The sequence below is a fragment of the Anthonomus grandis genome, chromosome 3 (assembly GCF_022605725.1).
Source record: "Anthonomus grandis grandis chromosome 3, icAntGran1.3, whole genome shotgun sequence".
Classification (NCBI taxonomy): Eukaryota; Metazoa; Arthropoda; class Insecta; order Coleoptera; family Curculionidae; genus Anthonomus; species Anthonomus grandis.
In genome coordinates this window covers 3,704,924-3,725,280 of record NC_065548.1, presented here as the reverse complement: position 1 = coordinate 3,725,280, position 20,357 = coordinate 3,704,924, and the positions used below count along the sequence as shown (strand labels likewise).

Here is a 20,357-nt window from a genome sequence, read left to right as displayed (position 1 = left end):
TTGCATATCCGATTACTCTTTCTAGTACTTCCTTATTAATATAATATTTATTTGGTTTAATTCATTTTAGATTAATTGAGCTCCCCAATATATCACAATTTAAGTAACAGGGACAATCGTTACCAATTCATAATTTCTTTGTTGTCAGTTATTATAAAATTTGATCCAAAATAATCCATGAAAACATCTGCCAAGACTGTTGATAAAACTTATTATGGAAAAATAAAAAATCTTATTTACCATGTTTAACTGTCTGTGTAACCAATGTAGAGAACTTTTTTCCAATTGTCCACTTTCAGGTGTAAATGCCGATGTGCAAATACAAGTCTGGATGCTCAATTTCTTCCCGAAACCTTTAGGCTTAATTAAATTTAAAAACTAAATAACTTTGTACTACCAACCTTCTCTTAAGAGTCCCCGGAGAGCTCCCTTTTGAGGAACTTTTATTTAATAAGTCTCTCGGTCCATATTGTCGTTTTTCTTCGACTTATTCGATTATAAGATTAAATTATTTTACATGCACTCTATCTGGGCACTTAAACGCATTCACAACTTTCTGCTTTAAATCTTTTGAAATTTGAACACCTCTTGGCATGATTAATTCAGCACTAAAATCTTCGAAATTTCACAACAACGATTTTTGTCTTTGCTTTTACCGAAATTGATGAATAAATGAAAATGTTATATATATACTTTTGACACATTGCTAATTTATATTATGAGATTAAAATCATCGTAACATTATCTTGCTTTGATGCCAATACATTTAATATTATTATAAAATTGGGATTTGTACATTTTCTCAAAGTGTTGCTTTACTTTTATATACAGATATGATCATTCTTCGCCTATAGGAATTATATATCGCGGTAGATCTGGCAACGTTTTGACAACATACTCGAAGCAGTGGACCCCGCCGAAGCCCGAAACCTTTCAGTATTCTTAAGGCGTTTAAGCGGAGATGCACTGCTCTGTGGCAAATTAAAAAAAAAATGTTTCGTTTGAGTCTTTGCTACTGCCTGTCCTAACAGCAAAAAATAAACTAAAAACCGACTGCAATAATGTTTTAAACATAAATTAACTAAATATTGGACAGGAAATAAAAAAAATACTTTAAAATAAAGCAAAAAATTAAGTTAATTTGATAATATTAAATAAAAATTAAAATTATCTTGTGTCAGGTTTAAAAAGGCCACCCTGTTTAGCAGTGCAGTACGTCAATTGATCATAAAACGACCTTCTCGTGTTCGACAACATTTCAATGGAGATACTATTAAATGCTTACCTAATTTTAACACAAAGCTCTTCTAAATTAGTAGCCCATTCATTTTTCGTGCCTAAAAATTTGTTCTTTTAGGTATCCCCAAAAAAAAAAAAATCATTGGGGGCTAAATCGGGGCTTCTGACGGGCCATTTAACAGTACGGTTTCCACTGATTGTTCGATCAGGGAAAGAAGTTTGTCGAAATTGACGTACCACTAATGCGTTATGAGCGGGACAATCATCCTGTTGAAACCAAACTTGTACTAAATTGATATTGAGCCCTCGAATAGCAGGAAGAACTTCATCCCACAAAAGATTAAGGTATTTGTTGGCATTAAGGTTTCCATCGATAAAAAAAGGGCCTATAATTGAATCACCTAAAATGCCAGCCCATACATTAACCTTTTGAGGGTATTGTGGACGTATTGGTATGCTTATGTGTTTATTTTCCCTCGAATAACCCACTCTAATAGACGGATTATGTTTACCACAAATAAAGAAAGAGGACTCATCTGAAAACAAAATGTTACTAATAAACATTTCGTCCCGATTTGCCCTTTCCAATACTTCAATTCAATTCTTGGCAATGGTTGTACTATTGCAAGGAAAGTTAATTTCAGCAACAGTACAAACATTAACCTCTCGAAGCTCCCTTTCTTCGCCTAGCGGTCTAACAACAGGTGGTTGCTCATTTGCGTAGCATTTCCTACAATTTTGCAAGCACCCAAAGGTCTCAAACCTATGGATAATTGCAAAAATTGTGCTGCGTACGGGTACGGGCCGATTTTCGAACGTGAATGCAACAGTTCTGCCTGATATTTCATCGACAGAACTGCCGGCATAATACCACTTAATAATTTGCTTTTTTTCCTCAAGAGAACACATTTTAACAAGAAAATAGCGAACGGTTTTAAATTTAATCTTTGCTGATTAACCAGGAAGCTAGGAATAAAAATAACGTTAAACGTTTAAAATCCAATCTCATATTGGCGGTGCAGTGTGGTGGGGATAAGAATAATAAGTCTCATTTTTCGATGAACGAGCGGAGAACCGTGCGGCAGAAATATCAGTGTTGCCAAACGTATTAATTTGGAAACGGCATGTATTGTGCCCTCTATCTGTCTCATGCGGACTCCATATGTCCCCTCTCGCTTACGCTCATAGACTATTTCCTATAGGCGAGGTTTGAATGATTATATCTGTATAATAGAGCCTCACGTATGTCGTTAGGCTTAGCTTTATTATATGTTTGAGGCTGTGTAAAAATAAATATTTTTCTTTTATATTACAGTCGATATCGGGTTACAAGCAAAATAATCGCGCCAGCAGAATCGGCTCCTACGACATTGATAATATTGTGATACCTTATAGTGTGGCGGCATCCACCAGGGTGGAGAAACTGCAGTACAAGGAAATCTTGACGCCAAAGTACGCATCTTTTTTCCTCAAATTCGATCAAAGTGTTTTCTTTTTTTTTAATAAGTTGTCATTTTACAGGTGGAGGATGGCTGGTGACGGTAGTGTACCGACTAAAAGTGAGAAGAATAACGGCAGCGTCGGTGAGGTCGCGGAAGATAGTGATGTAAGTATTTTGAAATGAACTGAGAGATTCAATACTCTTTTATTTTGAATATTTTGAAATTAATAATATACAACTTTTGGTGTAGTTTTAATTTAGAAATAATAATATCTCGGGTCCAAGTCCTTTTATGAAATTTTTAAATCCACAGCGATTAAGATAAGCTGCTGCTTTTTTAGCGGATCTTCTTTTTCTTTTCTGCCACGTGGGCACAAAATTAAACCCTGCAACGCTCTTTTCTCCTACACTTTTGTTGAATTTAAAAGTAAGAGGTTTAAATTGGTAATGCATCAAAGATGCGTATATCTTGATTCTTCTAACTGCTAGTGAAAGTAATAGCACATAAAATATATCCGTTAACCCTTTCACAAGAAATTTTTCTCAGATGTTCAAAGTCTGTAAATTAAGTTGAAAACTATAGGCCAATGTCGACTTTGAGCAACTTTTGGAATGCTGCTTTGAGGTCTGTGTGTCCAACAATTTATTTTAGTAACTAAAAGCCCATCTCCTAAGTAGCATGGATTTTTTTTTAAAAGCTGCTCTGATTGCTAGAGCCCCCAAAGATCACTGTTTAAGCTTAAATCCAAATAAATGTCGTGCTCTTCTCTTTGGTGGGATTCAGTGTAGAGACAAGAATGAAAATCTCGGTAAAATTGATGTAGATGGTGAAACGATAAAATGTACTACTCTCACTAAAAATCTTGGTGTACTGTTGGATATTAACTTAAGATTTCGTGAACATATTTACACTACTTTATAGTCAAAGGCCTCGGGGCTTGTATTATCCCACTTTACTTATTGTGACTCAACAACTCATTAATAAAAAGGTCATTTATATTTGATGGCAAAAAAACGTTTGTTTAATCATCTTCCAGCGGATATTAAGGAAGTGCAAAGTAATAGAGTCTTTAGGAAAGGGGTTAAAAAATTGTTAGTTGCAATTGAGGTTGCTATGAAGTAAATTACTTCTTTTTAGATAGATTTTAACATATGACATTATATATTTTATATTTTCTGACGAATATTTGTCTGTGCGCTGTCAGAAATGTGTATGTAGTACTTGAGTTTTGCTGCAAGAGATCTTCTTTTTTGCGCATTATTTTAGTTGCTATTTTATACTTATGTATGATTTGTGTATTGTATGTGTGGAAGGTAGTTAGCATAGGGTGTATGAAATAAGACCATAACAAGGTTTGGTAATAGACTGATTTATTGTATGCTTGATTCCTCTGAATACAGTTTGGTTGTGACGCATTATAACAATAACACAACCTCGGAACAAGGTTATAATCGAGGTTATAATAATATAACATAATATAACAAACCTTGATGGCACCACATATGTGTGTTTTTTCTTTTTTTTTGTTTGTACCTATATATGGTAATGCCATTCTTCCCATACAGCTTTGTTGACAAGATTATCTTATGACAATAAAGCATATTTTGATTTGTTATGTTGTATGCGGTCTTCTGGCAATCGATTTAATGCATCCAGAATTGTTGCGTAAGATTGAGAAAGCACGATAGAGGTGTGAGTAATGCGTGAGATGAAGTGGTTGGATATGATTAAAAGGAGGTCACAACATAGTTTTTTTGATATTTTAACAAAATTTTATTGAAGAAATGTCCAGGGTATTTACACCAAATAGTTAAATTCAGATATCACGCCTGACGACCTATACTTAAGAACACCCCCTCAACACAAAAAAAGTTTATTTGAAAAGAAGTTTCGGTTAATGTATATATACACAATACATTGCCAATACCTTCCAATATAAGCTGCCTGCCGCCCGTCTCTCTTTTCACTCTCACGAGATGTGTATCATACAGTGTGTCCAAGATATGGATGTCTATCATGTGGATCTTGGAAAACAAAAGTTGCGCAGATTCAATGTACCGTTTAAAAAGTTTTAAAATTTCAAGTAGTTTTGGAGATATGCCTAAAAAACCTAAAGGTTAGAGACTGTTGATTTCAGCAGGATGGTGCTTCCGCGCACAATGCCCTAATCGTACGCGAGTATTTATCGACCAGATTCAACAATTCCGGATCCCCCTTGTTCGCCGAACATTCCACTCACTTTTTTTCTTGAGGGTATTGCAAAAACTATGTTTACAACCGTGTTTTTGATAACAAACTATAATATATATATATCTTATAACAAACTATATTTTTTGTTATATTATTGAGTGAAGGAAGACCGTGACTCCGCGGTTACTCATTAGTCTTCATAGCTCTTCAACACCACCGATTTATTTCGTTCAATTTTTGCAGTTCGAAGATATAAGCGAGGAGGCGGTGACGGGGCGTCACGACCGCGCCGAACTCGACGAGAAGAAACGGTTCCTCAGTTACATGAAACTGCCGCCGGGTTACGGGAGACAGCGGTCGCACAAACGGCACGACAGCCTCGCGGAGTCTTCGGGGGCGAACACCCCCGATCCCGCGAGTCCCCATCATCATACGGACGGCGGTGGGGCCGCCGGGGGCGGCAAAGTCGGTTCGGACGGTCTGATGGCGGCGCCTTTGGGCTCGCCTCCCTCCTCCTCCTCACTGGCCGAGTACGCGGAGGCGATGGCGCGCCGACGTACCGTCTCCCAGTCGCGGTACCGGGAGATCCTCAAGGACGACGGGCCGCCCGTCGATTATGTCGAGGTTTGTTGGCTTTAAATATTTTTAATATAGGAATATCAGCGACTATACAGGGTGTTTCAAAATTCGGTGCAAATATTTTAAGACTATATTGTTGGAGTCAAAATAAGACTTTTTTTTTCTTATAAACAAATGTGTCCTAAATGCGTCCCCTCAGAGTTACAGCCCGCGTAATTTGCTTGAAGAAAATCGATTATTTGAAATCGTGGCTACAGTTGTGCGTCAAATCTTCTAATAACTTGCACGTCGCCCCTTTTTTAGATGTTCTTTTCATAATCCGTCCCAAAAATGGTGTAAATCTAATTTTAGGGAATGATCCAAAAAGAAACTATCCAATTCCAATTAATAAGTCCCTATTTAATTCCAATAAATAAATTTAAAATTTAAAATTTAACTACACCATTTAGTTAGCCATAAAAAAATCTAAATTTTTGTCTCTTGCATTTTTTTGATATAAATTAAGCGTTTCCATAAAATTGCTTATGAACAAAAAGAGAGCATTTTTTAATTGGGCGCTCGGTATTTAATATACAGGGCGTCAAAATGAGGAACATAAAATGTTTTTTTTTTAAGTAAGTCGAGTGTTGCATAAGATATTAAATTAAAATTCGGTGTAAAGGGGTTTTTTGGAACGAGAAATTAAAATCCGTTCGCGGATTCGCTATCCCTTGCAGAAGGCGCCACCTGCGGTATATTGCATGTGTTAAAAATACCAAAAATTTTTTGTAGCCCTGTATGATAAAGTTATATACTCTATTTCAGAAATCTATAGAGTAATAAACTGGGGAATTCCGTTCTATTTGGCTAAATTTCGTGGTCGTTCATAGGCGTAGGTACTTATAATATTAATTAATTTAATTTTCATGAATTAAATGTCTTTATTTTAAAAGTAAATACTAATTTCATACTTTTCACTAACGTTAGCATTCACTGCTACGCTGTAGCGTAATCAGAATATTATTATAACAATATTTAAGAAATTGGAAGTATTTAGTTCAACGAAAAGATGTTAATCACTCATGTAAAGTCTAATAATTCTCCACTATCACTGAGTGAAAACATTATTATTTTAAATGTACATCATTGCATAAAACACGATTACCCTAGTTTTACTGTGCAAGAAATTGTTGAAAGATGTTCTCGAATGATTGGAATTGGAAAGTCCACCATTTTCAAATTGTCTTCCGGGAAAGAAAAGTAGCAGGTCAAGTGGAATCTTCCAAGTAAAAGCCAGGACGCCAGAAAAAACAAAAGTCCTTGATGAAAATACTAAATGTATAATTCGAAGAAAAGTTCACTCTTTTTATTTTAAAAAGGAAATACCTACCCTAGTCAAAATTTTGTTTTGAGCTTGGCCCAGATGACAGTATTCCGTTGATAAGTAGAAAACTTTTATAGAAAACTGTAAACAATACAATTTGTATATGTAAAACTGTAAACAAACAATATGTATTTTGCCTGGGAAAAGCATAACCGTAAAGCACGTTTACTGGAGAGCGACGAAATTGTTTGCTGGAGACGAAACTACTTGAGAGGTATCAAGCAGTACCGCAGGGAGCAAAAGAAAGTTTTTTTTTTATCTTGATGAGACGTGGATTAACGAATGTTATATAGTCCAAAAAATGTGGCAAGATAAAAATATAACCGGAGCTCGCCAAGCTTTCATAGAAGACCTGTCCACGGGTATTAAAGTGCCCTCGGGAAAAGGAAAAAGACTAATATATACCCTACATATTATTGGAAGCGAAGAAGGATGTTTAAAAGAAGGTCTGCTAACCTTTGAGTCGACTCGCACAAGAGATTACCATGAAGAGATGAAGGAAGACTATTTTGGTGAAATGATAAAATTTCTGGCCATAGCAAACTTACCCAAAACTCGTTTCATTAAATACGCCGTGGAAGATATAGCGGAAAAATATAATATTACTGTACTGCGCTTACCGCCATATCATTGCGAACTAAATCCTATAGAGCTGATATCGTCGTCAATATCACGAAGTGGCTTAACTAATTTTTTGTCATTTTTCAGGAGATGCTTTTAAAGTTTTTCACGATCTTTGCTTCAATGCTAACGCAAATTCATTACAGCCACAGTGTTTTGTTTTGGACAGTAGTTATATATGTATAAGTACTATTTATTCATGATAACCAAAACGCATATTAGATTTTATACTTTAAGTTATTTAGCAAAAAAATAGACACGCCAGTTTGTGAAATTGATAAATATAATTTGATAAGACAAAACTTGAGTTACGCCTCTGAACATCTAGGTACGTTACCATAGATAAAAGAGACACCGCATAATTAAAATGACAAATATACTTTATTTTATTAATCAGTTTATAAGAAAACATAAAAAGCGACAAAATAAGTAAACATTGTGCTTAAAGAAACTAAACCAAAATGTTTAATAAAGATATTATTATAAAAATAAATGAGAAAAAGTAATTTTTAGATCTAAATACAAATATAACATAAAAAAAACATTATAAACTCAGGTTAATAAAAATCTAATTTAAATACATTGATATAATAAAAGAAACCATACGTAATAATAACGGGCTGGGTTTAGGACTCACTCTACATAAGGAATATTCAAATAAAACTTTTTATATTCTTCGATCCGAATTACGGGTGTGTTTTACTACGTATTGTACAGGAACATCCTTTTTATTATCACTTTCTTCACGTCCTTGTTTCATTAACTCTGCTAACGGAATGTTTTCAGAATAATCGTCACTATCCAAACTTTCTTCTGTTTCCATATCCAAAACGGTGCCGGTGTACCACTTTTTCACGTAAAACATTTTTACTTTACTTCCCACTTTCATTTTTTTGTTGCCTATAATCTTAAGCTCACTAGATCGCACCGTATTTTTAGTACCATCTTTCCACTGCACGAGTACATCCATAGCGTACTTTTTATTTTGAATATTACACAAAAAATAACACGTTAACTAAAGAAAACCCTTTATCTAGCGCTAAACCGTAACCAAGCACATACTCAATCGAACTAAGCGCGTTGCGTCTTCGATCACTACTAGGAAAACAAAAATATGCAAGTATTGACAAGAAAATTCTGAGATAAGCCGAATAGTGTAAGTCGACTCAATTGCACAAAGTGGCTTAACTGAGATACGCCTTAGAATGACCAGTAATGGTTTTATTAGAGACCAGTATGGAGAATTCTAAATTTTACAAAGAGGCGTAACTTAAGTTAAGTCTGTTTGTAAAATTGTACCTGATAATAAATCTAGATACGCCTGTCAGTTAATATGCTGTAAGTCAGAACGTAGAAAGGATCGAGTTACGCCACTTCGTGATATTGTGCGCCATGTAATGTGGTATGTAAAAACGGGCTTAACTCAATTTCGCGTTTTTTCGAGTTACGCCACTTCGTGATATTGACGACGATATGGGCGCAGGTAAAAGGATTTGCAGCAGGACAAAACACGAGTTTTACAATGAAAGATGTTAAGCGGCTGTTTGATCAAGCCATTACGGAAGCGACACCATATAATTGACGAAAAGCAGTCCAGCATGTAATTAAGCAAGAGGACAAATGTGGGATCTTGACAACCTGTTGTAAGGCTATACCTAAAAATATTTTTATAATATAGATCTAAAAGATGTCTAAAAACTTTCTTTGGGACACTTTTATATCTATGTATTTATTATACCATGTACAGAGTATCCCAAATTGGTCGGCCAACATGGGGCAGGCATTTTGTTATGCATGATGTTGCGCAACTTTTTACTAATTGAACCAACCCTGTATCTCTAAAAGTTACCCAGTTCCCGATGTTGACCCAAGAATTTGAGATACCCGGTGCATACGTATTAAATTACATTTATACTTTTTTTTAAAATAAAATAGCATTCAAATAAATAATATAATATTAAGTCTCATAAAAAAACAAGTATAAATATAAAGGTCCCAGTTGCACGCCTTTGGCGAACCGTTTTCAATGTTTATCAGTGGATAACAATGGGCAAAACTCATAAATTGACCCAAAAGCGGGTCCTGAAAACCTGCACTCGACGAAAAGAAAAAATTTTACATTGAAACTAATACCTACCTAAGATAGTGGCATAAAATATTGGTGGGTCAACAGGTACCACTTTTGCATACCTAATGAGGTTTTATTGCTCTATACATTTCTGAAATAGAGGATAGAGAGGTATTTCTTTAATTTTATATTTTATTATCATTTTTCGTTCAAAATTGCTTATGTAGCCACTATTCATTTGTACCATATCATTTGTAAAAAAATGCGTTCATTCTGATTTTGCATTAAAAAATGGTGGTTCCATTTAAAAAACATATTGATGACGTCATATCTTTTTTTTTGAGTCACCCTGTATATTTAATTTCCACGTAGAAAAACTGTAAACCAAATATTAAAATCGACGGGTTCGGGCATTTTTTTCAGAAACGGTCCATTTCTTCAATTTTATTTAATTTATTTATTTATTTCTCCTCCAACGAGCAATTGCCCAATTTACAACAATGTAAAACATTTTACAAGAGAAGAAAAACCTAACCTACACTACACATTGCACAAAAATCATAATAATACCTGATAAAAACCTTAAAAATAGATAGGGTACGATTTGACTTAAATGTTTTCACATCACAGAATAAATTTACAGAACATTGGCTTTCAACAGTCTTAAAAATTCTATTCTATTAGTAAAATAATCCACCGGATCCGAATACTGGTTAGCAAATTTGCTTGCCCTGGTAACAAAGGAATTGTTTCCATAATTGGTTCGGTGGGATGGAATGAGAGTGTCTGACGGGTCTGCCTATAAGGAACATGTAGGCCAATTTTACCGAGTACATCTGGGCAGCAAGATCCAGAATGGAGAATGTCATAGAAGACTGACAGGTCACGATGTTTACGACGGGTTTGGAGAGTACGGATATTAAGTTCAGACTCAAACTCGTGGTAGATAATAGGAAGTGGAACATTCCTTTTGAACGCAATGTATCTTAAAAATGTGTGCTAAACCTGTTCAATCATCTGAATGTGATTGTTATAATGAGCTGACCAAATACATGAACCATACTGTAGGTGAGGACGAACTAGTGCACAATAAAAAAGCTTAATAGAAGTAATGTCCTGGAAATCTCTGGTGCACTTCTTAATAAAACCCAGCATTTGCATAGCCTTTAAGACAGTTGTGAAGGGAAAAATTTAACTGGGAGTCTAAAGTTATACCGAGGTCTTTTACACTAGATAACACTGCCAGAGGAGTGCCATTAATAGTATAAATATGATTAAGCTGGCCTGTATCTCGAGAGAAAAGTATGCAATGACATTTACTGGTATTCAAGACCATGCCTATTTAAGTCAAGCTGAAGTTTCAGGCAATCATCCAAATTTGAGACTCTACGGTAAACCTTAAGGTCATCCGCAAATTTCAGACAGTAGATATTCATGAAACAACTTAATATCATTAAATTGATGAAGATGTTAAAAAGCAACGCCCCCAGGTGGGAGCCTTGGGGAACACCTGATTGATTCCTAATTGCACAGTTTAACAATCTGCCTACGGTTAGATAAGTAGCTTTTCAGCCACATCTATTGGGGGCCGGTAAGGCCGTACTTGCTTAGTTTGCTTAACAAAATTGCATGATTGACGCGGTCAAAAGGTTTACTGAAGTCCTTATAATACACTGCATGTACATGACAACCCTCCTCAAAAGACTGGATAACAAATTCAGTAAAAGTGAGAACATTCAGCTCAAATTTTCTGTCATTAATTACAACCACAGCATAAAGAAACCAGCAGTCGCACTTCAATAAAAATACATTGGCTTGAATAAGCGAGTTCGGTGCATGTGTACTAACGCAGGCGAGGCATTTTTGCTTATAGTAGGGATGCCGCTGACACTCGCTACGGTCCACGCGGCTTTTGCCTAGGCTAGAGCCGGACTTAAACATTTTTTTAGATGTTATTATCTTGTAAAATAAAAATACCTACATAGTACAAATATTGATTTTTTAATATAAATAAAGTTCATACATTAACAAAATATTTAAACAAAAATAAACATCGCATTTCTACATCTAACAACGACGATATAGAAGAATACGTGCAGGAAGTTAATTAGGTATGAACCATAACTTTAAGAGACCATTCTTTGAGTAATTTTAAAACAAAAAGTTCATATAAACATATGTCCAGAAATTCTTCGTTCTCAACATACAGGGTGTTAAAATTTAACAACAACTAAAATATATGCCACTGATTTTTATGCAATTTTTATTATGTTCTGTGGATTATACAAATAAAACTTTTCTGTCTCTTGAATTTTTTTCGTATCTTGCTTAGTTAATAATAAATTCCAAATGAAACTTTTCCCCAAATTCCTTGTGTGATTCAGGGATTTGCAATGTGCAAAGTGGACTTTTTTTTTCTCGAAAAATAAGCGAGATACGAAAAAGTTGTATTTGTATTTGAGTAAATCAAATAAGATATTAAAAATGGCACAAAATTCAGGTGCCCCAATTTTTTTGCCACAAATATTTCTTCAGGTCCCGTTCGAGATTACACTGAACCTAATAAATTTAATCATGTTAGGGGTAAATTAGCTCCTTAATGTTATTAATAATACCGCCAGAGAACTTGCGGACCTATGTTCATATAAACTTTTTGTCTTAAAATTACTCAAACAATCGCCTGTTAAATAATTTATGGTACATACTTAATTAACACCCTGTATAGTAACGCTTTTAGATTAACATCTGACTACATAGTAGTTTAAGGATAACTAATTATACAAATAAAGTAATATTTCAAAACAAATAGAAACTCTTAGGCCAATAAATAAAGACAAATAGTTGGCAACAATTCAAAACAATTCTATCATCTGCGAATTTTTGTTATATTATTAAGTACCAACTAAAGTAAAAGTATACAATTTTGCAACTCTTTTAAATATGGCAACACTGTTAAAATGGCAGAAATATAAATAATGTCCTTAAAAATCCAAAAAAAAAAAATATTACATTGCTGCAATTTTAACTGATGCTTAATTATGTTATTTAAGCCATACAGCCAAATTTGCAGCTATTAAAAACTTCGGCAAAGTCAATTATTTTGCTTCATTAATAATTTTTGACATACCCCTCTTTTAATACAAAAGTTTTTATAAAAAACGCTACGCTTTGTAAAAACGCTATCAAAATAGTCACTAAGTACGGCGCTGAACTAGGCGATACACCTATGAACACAGTTCGATAAACAGTGAGCTCGGCATCCGGAGAACATGGCTGCGGCATGGCTAAGGATGCTATTAGTTCGCTTACATTTTCGAGCGGAGTGAGACTGCTGGTTTCTTTATGCTGTGTTACAACACCAAGATGACGCACCAAAAAACCATAAACAATCCTCTCAAAAAGCTTTGGGATAGAACTAAGGATACTTATTGGTCTATAATTCTTGATCTGAGTGCTGTCACGAGACTTTAAGATGGGCGTCACCAAAGCTTAATTTGCAAAAGTCATGGAAAACACCTGTCTTTAGGGATAAATTTAATAATATAAACAAAGGTCTTGAAATAATAAAGCTGCGGTGCTACCATACTTATCCGCTACTTGTGCACTGTATAATAAAATATGAAAATGTTATAAGTATAGGAAAAAAAAACGTGGAGGGCGCTAAATGGCCTCAGATGCTGATGCGTCTTTACGAAACTTAAAATCTCTCTCTTTCTCTCCAGAAAGCGCCATTCGAACCGCGAAACTTCCCACTGTCCGAGTCGGACTTTGAGCACATGATCCAGGACATGCCGGACCCTCATCGGGGCGAGGTGCGGACGAATTATCGCGCCCAAGACACCGGCGACGATCTGCCCAACAAATCGGAAATCGTCGATTCTGCCGATAGCGAGTCGACCGAATCCGCCATAGGTGAGCTACGCTAAAACTTTTTTTTTAATAGTTTCTTCTGGCCTTTTTTTTTTTTTTGTTTTGTCCGCTAGTGGTTAATGTGGTGGTATTTAACAATGTCATATTCCGAATTCTAACGCTTGATTAAGGTTTTGCTTTAGGCGAGGATGCCATCATGATGGAGGACGAGGACGAGCGGTTTCTGGAGGAGGAGGATGACGACGAGGAGGATCCCAACGATCCGGAGTGGACCGATGCGGAAAAGTCCGGTCACAGGGACAGGCACCACAGGAGATAGACTTACTTACCTATAGCCAAGGTGAGATTTTCGTTTGATTATTAAACTGTTCATTTTTGTTTGTGGATGGGGAAGGATCCTTTTGTGTTTTATAAAAAAAGTTTTAAAAGAAAAATTGTACTTAATGGAATGCAAGTTAAAGGCCCGTTTATAAAAACGATTCATTACAACCAATTACATAATGGGTGTTATTTTGATAATACTGTAAATAACCCCCTGTAAACAAATTTTGGAATTTTGTTTTGAAAAAATACCTACACAGTATCCCTAAAAATTGTTCGAATTAGAAGATAATAAAAGGCACAAATGAATATATTGTATAATACAAAGAAATTTAGATGTTATTTCAACCTTATAAACTTACAGACTAAATACGAACAAGTTATGGGCCCAAATACGTCGCGTTAGCTCACCCGTATAAAGATAATAAAAAGTGTACAATCGCGGGTAGTATTCGTGTTTTGTGGAAAGCCGGAATAATGGCGGAAAGTGCAAAGTATAACGTCGAAAAAATTAAATGGTCAGAACTATCAGTCATGGAGTTATTTAGTAAAAATGTTTATTCTCGACTCTGAATTGTGTCCAGAAACATTTAGAGTGCTCAGATCTGATAGACAGCTGGATAGCTACTCGTGGTGGTGGCTGCTTGGTCGCAGCTTCTCACAACATCCACCGAGAGAGAGTTAACTTTGAAGACGTCCTTAACTCCACACCACTTATAGATATTTTAAGTTGTAAGCTCACTTATGGTTATTTTGTATTTTATTTATTTGTAATCTATACCCCTCCTTGCACAACCGAGAGAGACTTTTAGACCTTGTGTGAAACAATTATGTCACTGGATCTGGTTCACACAAAACGCGTTATGATTGTTGGAGATTTTAATGTTCCGTCTTATCAGACAACCGAAGCTAGCAGTGTCAAGTGCAAGCTTTTGACCAACCTATGCGAGATCCTTGGTCTTAAGCAGTTTAACAATATTCCAAAGGTTAATAATATGGTTCCTTGACTTGGTTTTTTAAAATTTCGACGTCAGTATCATCAAAAGTATATCACCGCTTATTGACGAAGATTTGCATCATCCTGCTTTGACAATCTCTTTTAAATCGCCTTCCCCTCATAAATATAATCCTTCTATAAGTTCAAATAATCTACAGCAGTTTAACTTCAGAAAAGCAGACTTTCCACTCCTGTATAATTTGTTGCTTGATGCAGACTGGTTGTCCGTCTTGCAGTCTTCTGACGTTGACATCGCTTGCAAGAAACTTTACAAAAGACTTGATTCAGCTTTTGCTGCTTCAGCACCTTTAAAACAACGAAGACGACGGCGATTTCCAGTATGGTTTTCAAAACAAATTATTTCTAATATCTTTAAGAAGGAAAAAGCATATTGTGATTATAGATAAGCCCGCGAGGCCTATAACTCATTTGTGACCCAAGCCGAGGAGAACATTGTCACTGATCCCTCATCGTTTTGGTCTTTTGTTAGAGCTAAGAAAGGTCACTCTTCACTTCCGTCTATCATGTGCGATGCCAATGGTAATTCTTTTCAAGGAACAGAAAATATTGTGCCAGCTTTTGCCAAACGTTTTCAGAATGCCTAAAAGATCCAATCAACCTCGCAGAAACCTATCCTCCTTCTAATTCCTCAGACCTCATTGACATTCTTCCATCAGTTACCACTGAGGAAATTATTGCTGCTAGTCGGAGGCTAAAAAACAAGTTGACAGCCGGTCCAGATGGTGTTCCAAGTTTTGTGGCTAAAGACTGCATTTTTGTCCTTTGTCAGCCTTTATGTCATATTTTTAACCTTATTTTGAAAACTGGCAAATTTCCAGGCGTCTGGAAATGTGCTAAAGTAATACCAATTCACAAGAAAGACGATATAAACAGAATCGACAACTAAACCGACCTATCTCCATACCTTGCAATTTTTCCAAAACTTTTGAAACTATTGTTTATAACAGAATTCTTCCCCATATCACTACTCTCTATAGATCAGCACGGTTTTATTCCTAAAAGGTCGTGCATCACTAACCTCTGTAATGTGACTCATTTTATTTCTTCAGCCCTCGATAGAAAAAGTCAGGTTGATGTGGTGTATACTGATTTCAGTAAGGTTTTCGATCAGATAAATCATAGCATTCTGCTGGAAAAATTGAACAAGCAATTCAACTTCTCAGAAAGGCTAATTTCGTTGCTTTTGTCATACCTTATTGACCGTCTACAGTTTGTTGAGGTGGAAGGATCTAATACCTTTGTTTCAACTTCTGGAGTCCCACATGGATCCAATCTCGGCCCACTTCTTTTTATCTTTTATATTAATGATCTTATAGAATTGATTTCCTGCCTTAGACTAGCTTATGCTGATGATCTGAAAATATTCTGGTGTATCAATAGTATCTTGGACTGCTTGTTCTTACAGAGTAACTTGGACCTAATTAGGGGGTGGTGCAGTCGAAATCAGTTATGTCTTAACATCTCGAAATGCTGTGTGATCTCCTTTCACCGAACCAAGGATCCTGTTTTGTTCAATTACAATATAGACAATCAAATCCTCTGTAGAAGTACTTCTATTAAAGATCTAGGGGTTGTATTCGACGATAGGCTCACATTAATTGTGTCACATATTGAACAGACAGTGACCTCCTCGTTGAAACTTCTGGGTTTTGTCATTCGAAATAGCCGACTCTTTAACAACTCAAACTCAATAAAACTATCGTACTTTTCCTTGGTTAGATCAAGACTGGAATACGGTTCCTTGGTGTGGTGTCCTTTCTATGAATGCCATGTTGGCTACATCGAGAGTGTTCAGGGAAGGGTTTTAAAATTTCTTATGTTTCGTGAGGATGGAATATATCCTGTTAGGGGACATGATCATGATCTGATGTTAGGTAGATTTAATCTGCATTCTCTGGCCATAAGGAGAACAATTCATTTTGTAATATTCTTATGGAAGTTGGTCAATAATCAAATAAATTCTCCGCCTCTCTTGAACGATATTCTATTTCATGTATCACGATTTGCTTCTAAACCATATTCAAACGTTAGAGGCGAAGCGTCAAAACAAAACCACGTCATCCGCACGTGATATTTAAAGGGACGCCTCAGACAGTTGACGTAGCCAGGGTCGAAATCAGCCCATAAATATGAATTTTTAATTTTTTTTTGAAATAATATTTAAAAATTGATTTTATATTATTTTAGTATTGAATTTAGATATTATATTCTATTGGTTTTTTATTAATTTTAGCGTTTTTATAGATTAAAAGTAAATATTGATGGATTAATGAGGATGATTCAACAAACATGATTTAACTGGCTTGATTTATACTCATATTTATAATTTTGTGTTTTAAGTGATATTGTCCTATAAAAATGATCTTGAAAGCCTTTAAAAATAAATGTTGGATTTCTTTATGTAATTTTTGAAGTAAAATACTTAATAATAATGCAAAAAGACGTACAGGTGAAATAATATACAAATTTTTTAAGACTTTTTTTTGACTGAACATTAATAACATTTTTTTTTTTAAATTAATATGTTTATAACCATGTACACATTATGGATAGATGTTGGTTAATATAGTGGGTAAATAGGAGGATAATAAATTAATCAAACGTTTTAAAAATACATATTATTTTATTTAAGATAAACTCCTTTTTATTTTATTAACACAATTTTAATAAATTTAGGCACTTAAATAAAATAAAGAAATTAAAACATAAATTCAAATTTCTTGGAAAAGCTGATGAAGCAATCACTCTTGGCTTTCTGGATGAAAAATGTTAAACACTAAAAAAAAATGGAAAATTGCTACTTATTAATATACTCTGGTGGTTGTCAGAGCCAAAAAATGTGTGGGCACAAACACTGAAAAGTTAAAAATCATTATTATGAACTGATTCAACTCTTTTAATTCTTTTTCTTACCATAATAAAAAGCATCAATCTCTCCTTGGAAAAAGGGAGAAACCAAACACTCTGGTGGTTGTCGGAGCCAAAAAATGTGTGGGCAGAAACACATTAGTCAGTGTCACTTCCACTGGATGAGGTATCACTGCCATTCAATGGAATAACAAGTCTTTCAACTTGCACATCCATAATGTTATCAAGGTCCCACATTTTGTTTTCAACCTTATTTGTGTGTTCGATACACTTTTGCCAATTTTCTGGAGTTATCCTTGAATCTGCCGCTTCAAATATCTTCCTCATATCGGCAAACTTAAAAGTTGTATTGTGGGATGCCACATAGCCCTTAATATTTGCCCAAATGAGCTCAATTGGATTGAGCTCACAGTGATAAGGCGGAAGCCTCAAGACAGTTCTGCCGCTCGCTTTGGCCATTTCATCAATTATATGAAGGTTAAACTGACTTTTATTTTCATTGACAATTTTTAATAATTGTGCCTTAATCATGGCCTCCTCATAGCTTAAATTTTTTGAGCGAAGCCATTCTTGGATTTCTCCTTTTTTGGTGGCTGTTGTAGGCACCTTCTCCAACTTCCTGGAGTGGTCGGGAGCGTTGTCTAATACGACCACGGCATTTTTCTCCAGCTTAGGAAGTACTCCCTCAAACCACTTTTCAAAAGACGGACCGTCCATTTCTTCATGGTAATCCCCAGTTTTTTTTTTATTGAAATACCCAAAGACCACCAGGAACAAATCCATCTTCACTGCCGATGTGACAAATAATCAGCCTCTGTCCTTTTCCTAAAAACATATTACTTTTTTTGCTCATATAATTTATTTATGGAATTTTCATAATAAAAAAAAACTTTTTTTAAGGTAAATAGGTACCATGAACTTGTCTCTGTACTTTATAGTTTTTTTTTTAAAGGTATTTCGAGTCATATCTCTTAAATGTTATAGGAATTGTTGATTAGGTCATTTAAAAACAAAAATAGCAAAAAATAATAAATTCTTCTGAATGAATCATAAATCGGAAAAATAATTGTTCATTTAAAAAGTTTTTTTTTTTAAATAAATGCACCCTCTAAGGTCAAATGAAACATTACTTTGTATTCCGTGGACCACATACAAGTAATGTAAGTATATATTGTTAAATAATTTCTTACCATTATACTTAAATGTAAAAAAAAAAAAAATACAAAAGGTTTTTTACCTGAAGGATTTTTTAAGCCTGTAGACAGACCTTCAATAAAGGCTTGGCGAGAAGAGGTTATTGCAGTATCTGTCCACACTTTGGATTTGGTGTGTCCCGTATTCAACCACGTTTCATCCAAAAAATAAATTTTGCGATTTTCCCTTCTATACGCTTTTATTTTTGTCAAATACTCCCTTCTCCAACATTTAATATCGTCCCGGTCCATTAGAAAACTGTTTCTTTCCCTTTTTGCATATTTAAAATTTAATTTTTTTAAAATTTTAAAAAACGTTGTCCTTTTAAAATCAGGTAAATCATTGTCCTCATTTACCACCCTTAAAACTTTTTCCACAGTCGGTAGTTCATTTCGGAAGAAAAAACCATGGACTTTTCTTTTGATTATATTTTTCTCCATATCCGAGAACTTTTCAAATATGGTGGTGGTTTTACCTGGTTTTTTTGGCTCTGAAACTACGCCGGCTTTTTTGTATTCTGCCACTATACGCTGCACACTTTTGCTTCCAACCCCCGTTCTCTCAGCCACTTTGTTATAAATGTCACACAAAACCACTGCTGGATTATCTATTGTTTCCCTTTTAAAAACATTTAAAATAAGTTGTTTGGTGTCCGCACTGAAATGGCCCTTTTTCAGTCTCTTCTCTGGCGATCCCAATGGCCCCAACTCTGCTTCAGACTCCGTACTGGACATTTTAAATGTTCAACAAAATTTTTTTAATAAAAAATAATGAATATAAATTTATTAGCAATACTTAAACACCACACGCAAGAACGATTCAAAAGACCGACCACGGCAATAAGATACACAAGGACGAAAATGTGAAATAATATGAACGACGAACGTCAATAAAATTCGTTATCGATATCGACGATATCTGCGCGCTGCTACCCGGAAAAATGCATCCGCCGCAGCGTACAATAAGATAGAGAAGGACATCGATATAAGCGCGTGGTGCGTGTCGCAGCAAATATACGGGATGTTGCCGCAGGGCCAGTGCGGCCCTGATTTAAAGAGCCAATATCGAGGACCCAGCTGTTGGCCGTCTCGTGGGCAACTTGACCAATAGCAATGGAGCATTTGTGCCTGTCAGCGCATATCACGCGGTGATCATTGTTTTGACGCCTCGCCTCTAACGTTTGACTTTAGTTGAGAGCAAATATCACTTTTGCTTTAGATCGCGCCAGAACTAATATTAGGTTTCAGGATCCCGTATATCAAATGTGCAGAATTTTTAATTCAGTATCATCAACCTGTGACGTATTTGTATGCTCCATAAAGGATCTAGTTTTGTCTCTGACAAACCAACAGTTACCATAATTCCTTTTCTCTTCCTTTTTTCCCTTGTCCCACGAATCCCTTTCTTTGTTTATTCTAATGTTAATTTACATCTCCTTTAATTTTGATATATACATGATGTTAATTTAAGTTTTCCTTATTTTTCTTTTTGTTATTTAATTTATAATAATTTAATACTTGTTTACACTTTCAAAACATTAATTGTAGATTTTTCTGTAACTGGGCTTTGCCTGTTGGAAATAAA

The 20,357-nt window shown here is 35.1% G+C and overlaps 1 protein-coding gene across 2 annotated transcripts in view; it reads left to right on the top strand.

Moving 5' to 3' along the window:
- The window catches only part of LOC126733864 (KAT8 regulatory NSL complex subunit 1), a 51,330-nt gene that overhangs the window by 20,651 nt on the left and 10,322 nt on the right, over positions 1–20,357 (top strand). Inside the window, exons 6-10 of one of the 2 annotated variants that reach the window (XM_050437287.1) lie at positions 2,555–2,691; positions 2,761–2,845; positions 5,115–5,495; positions 13,225–13,414; positions 13,555–13,712. In XM_050437287.1, coding sequence (XP_050293244.1) covers positions 2,555–2,691; positions 2,761–2,845; positions 5,115–5,495; positions 13,225–13,414; positions 13,555–13,691 — 930 coding nt within the window. In that variant the 3' untranslated portion in view covers positions 13,692–13,712. Of the gene's footprint in view, positions 1–2,554; positions 2,692–2,760; positions 2,846–5,114; positions 5,496–13,224; positions 13,415–13,542; positions 13,713–20,357 lie in introns of both variants that reach the window. The other variant, XM_050437286.1, reaches the window with a different exon arrangement.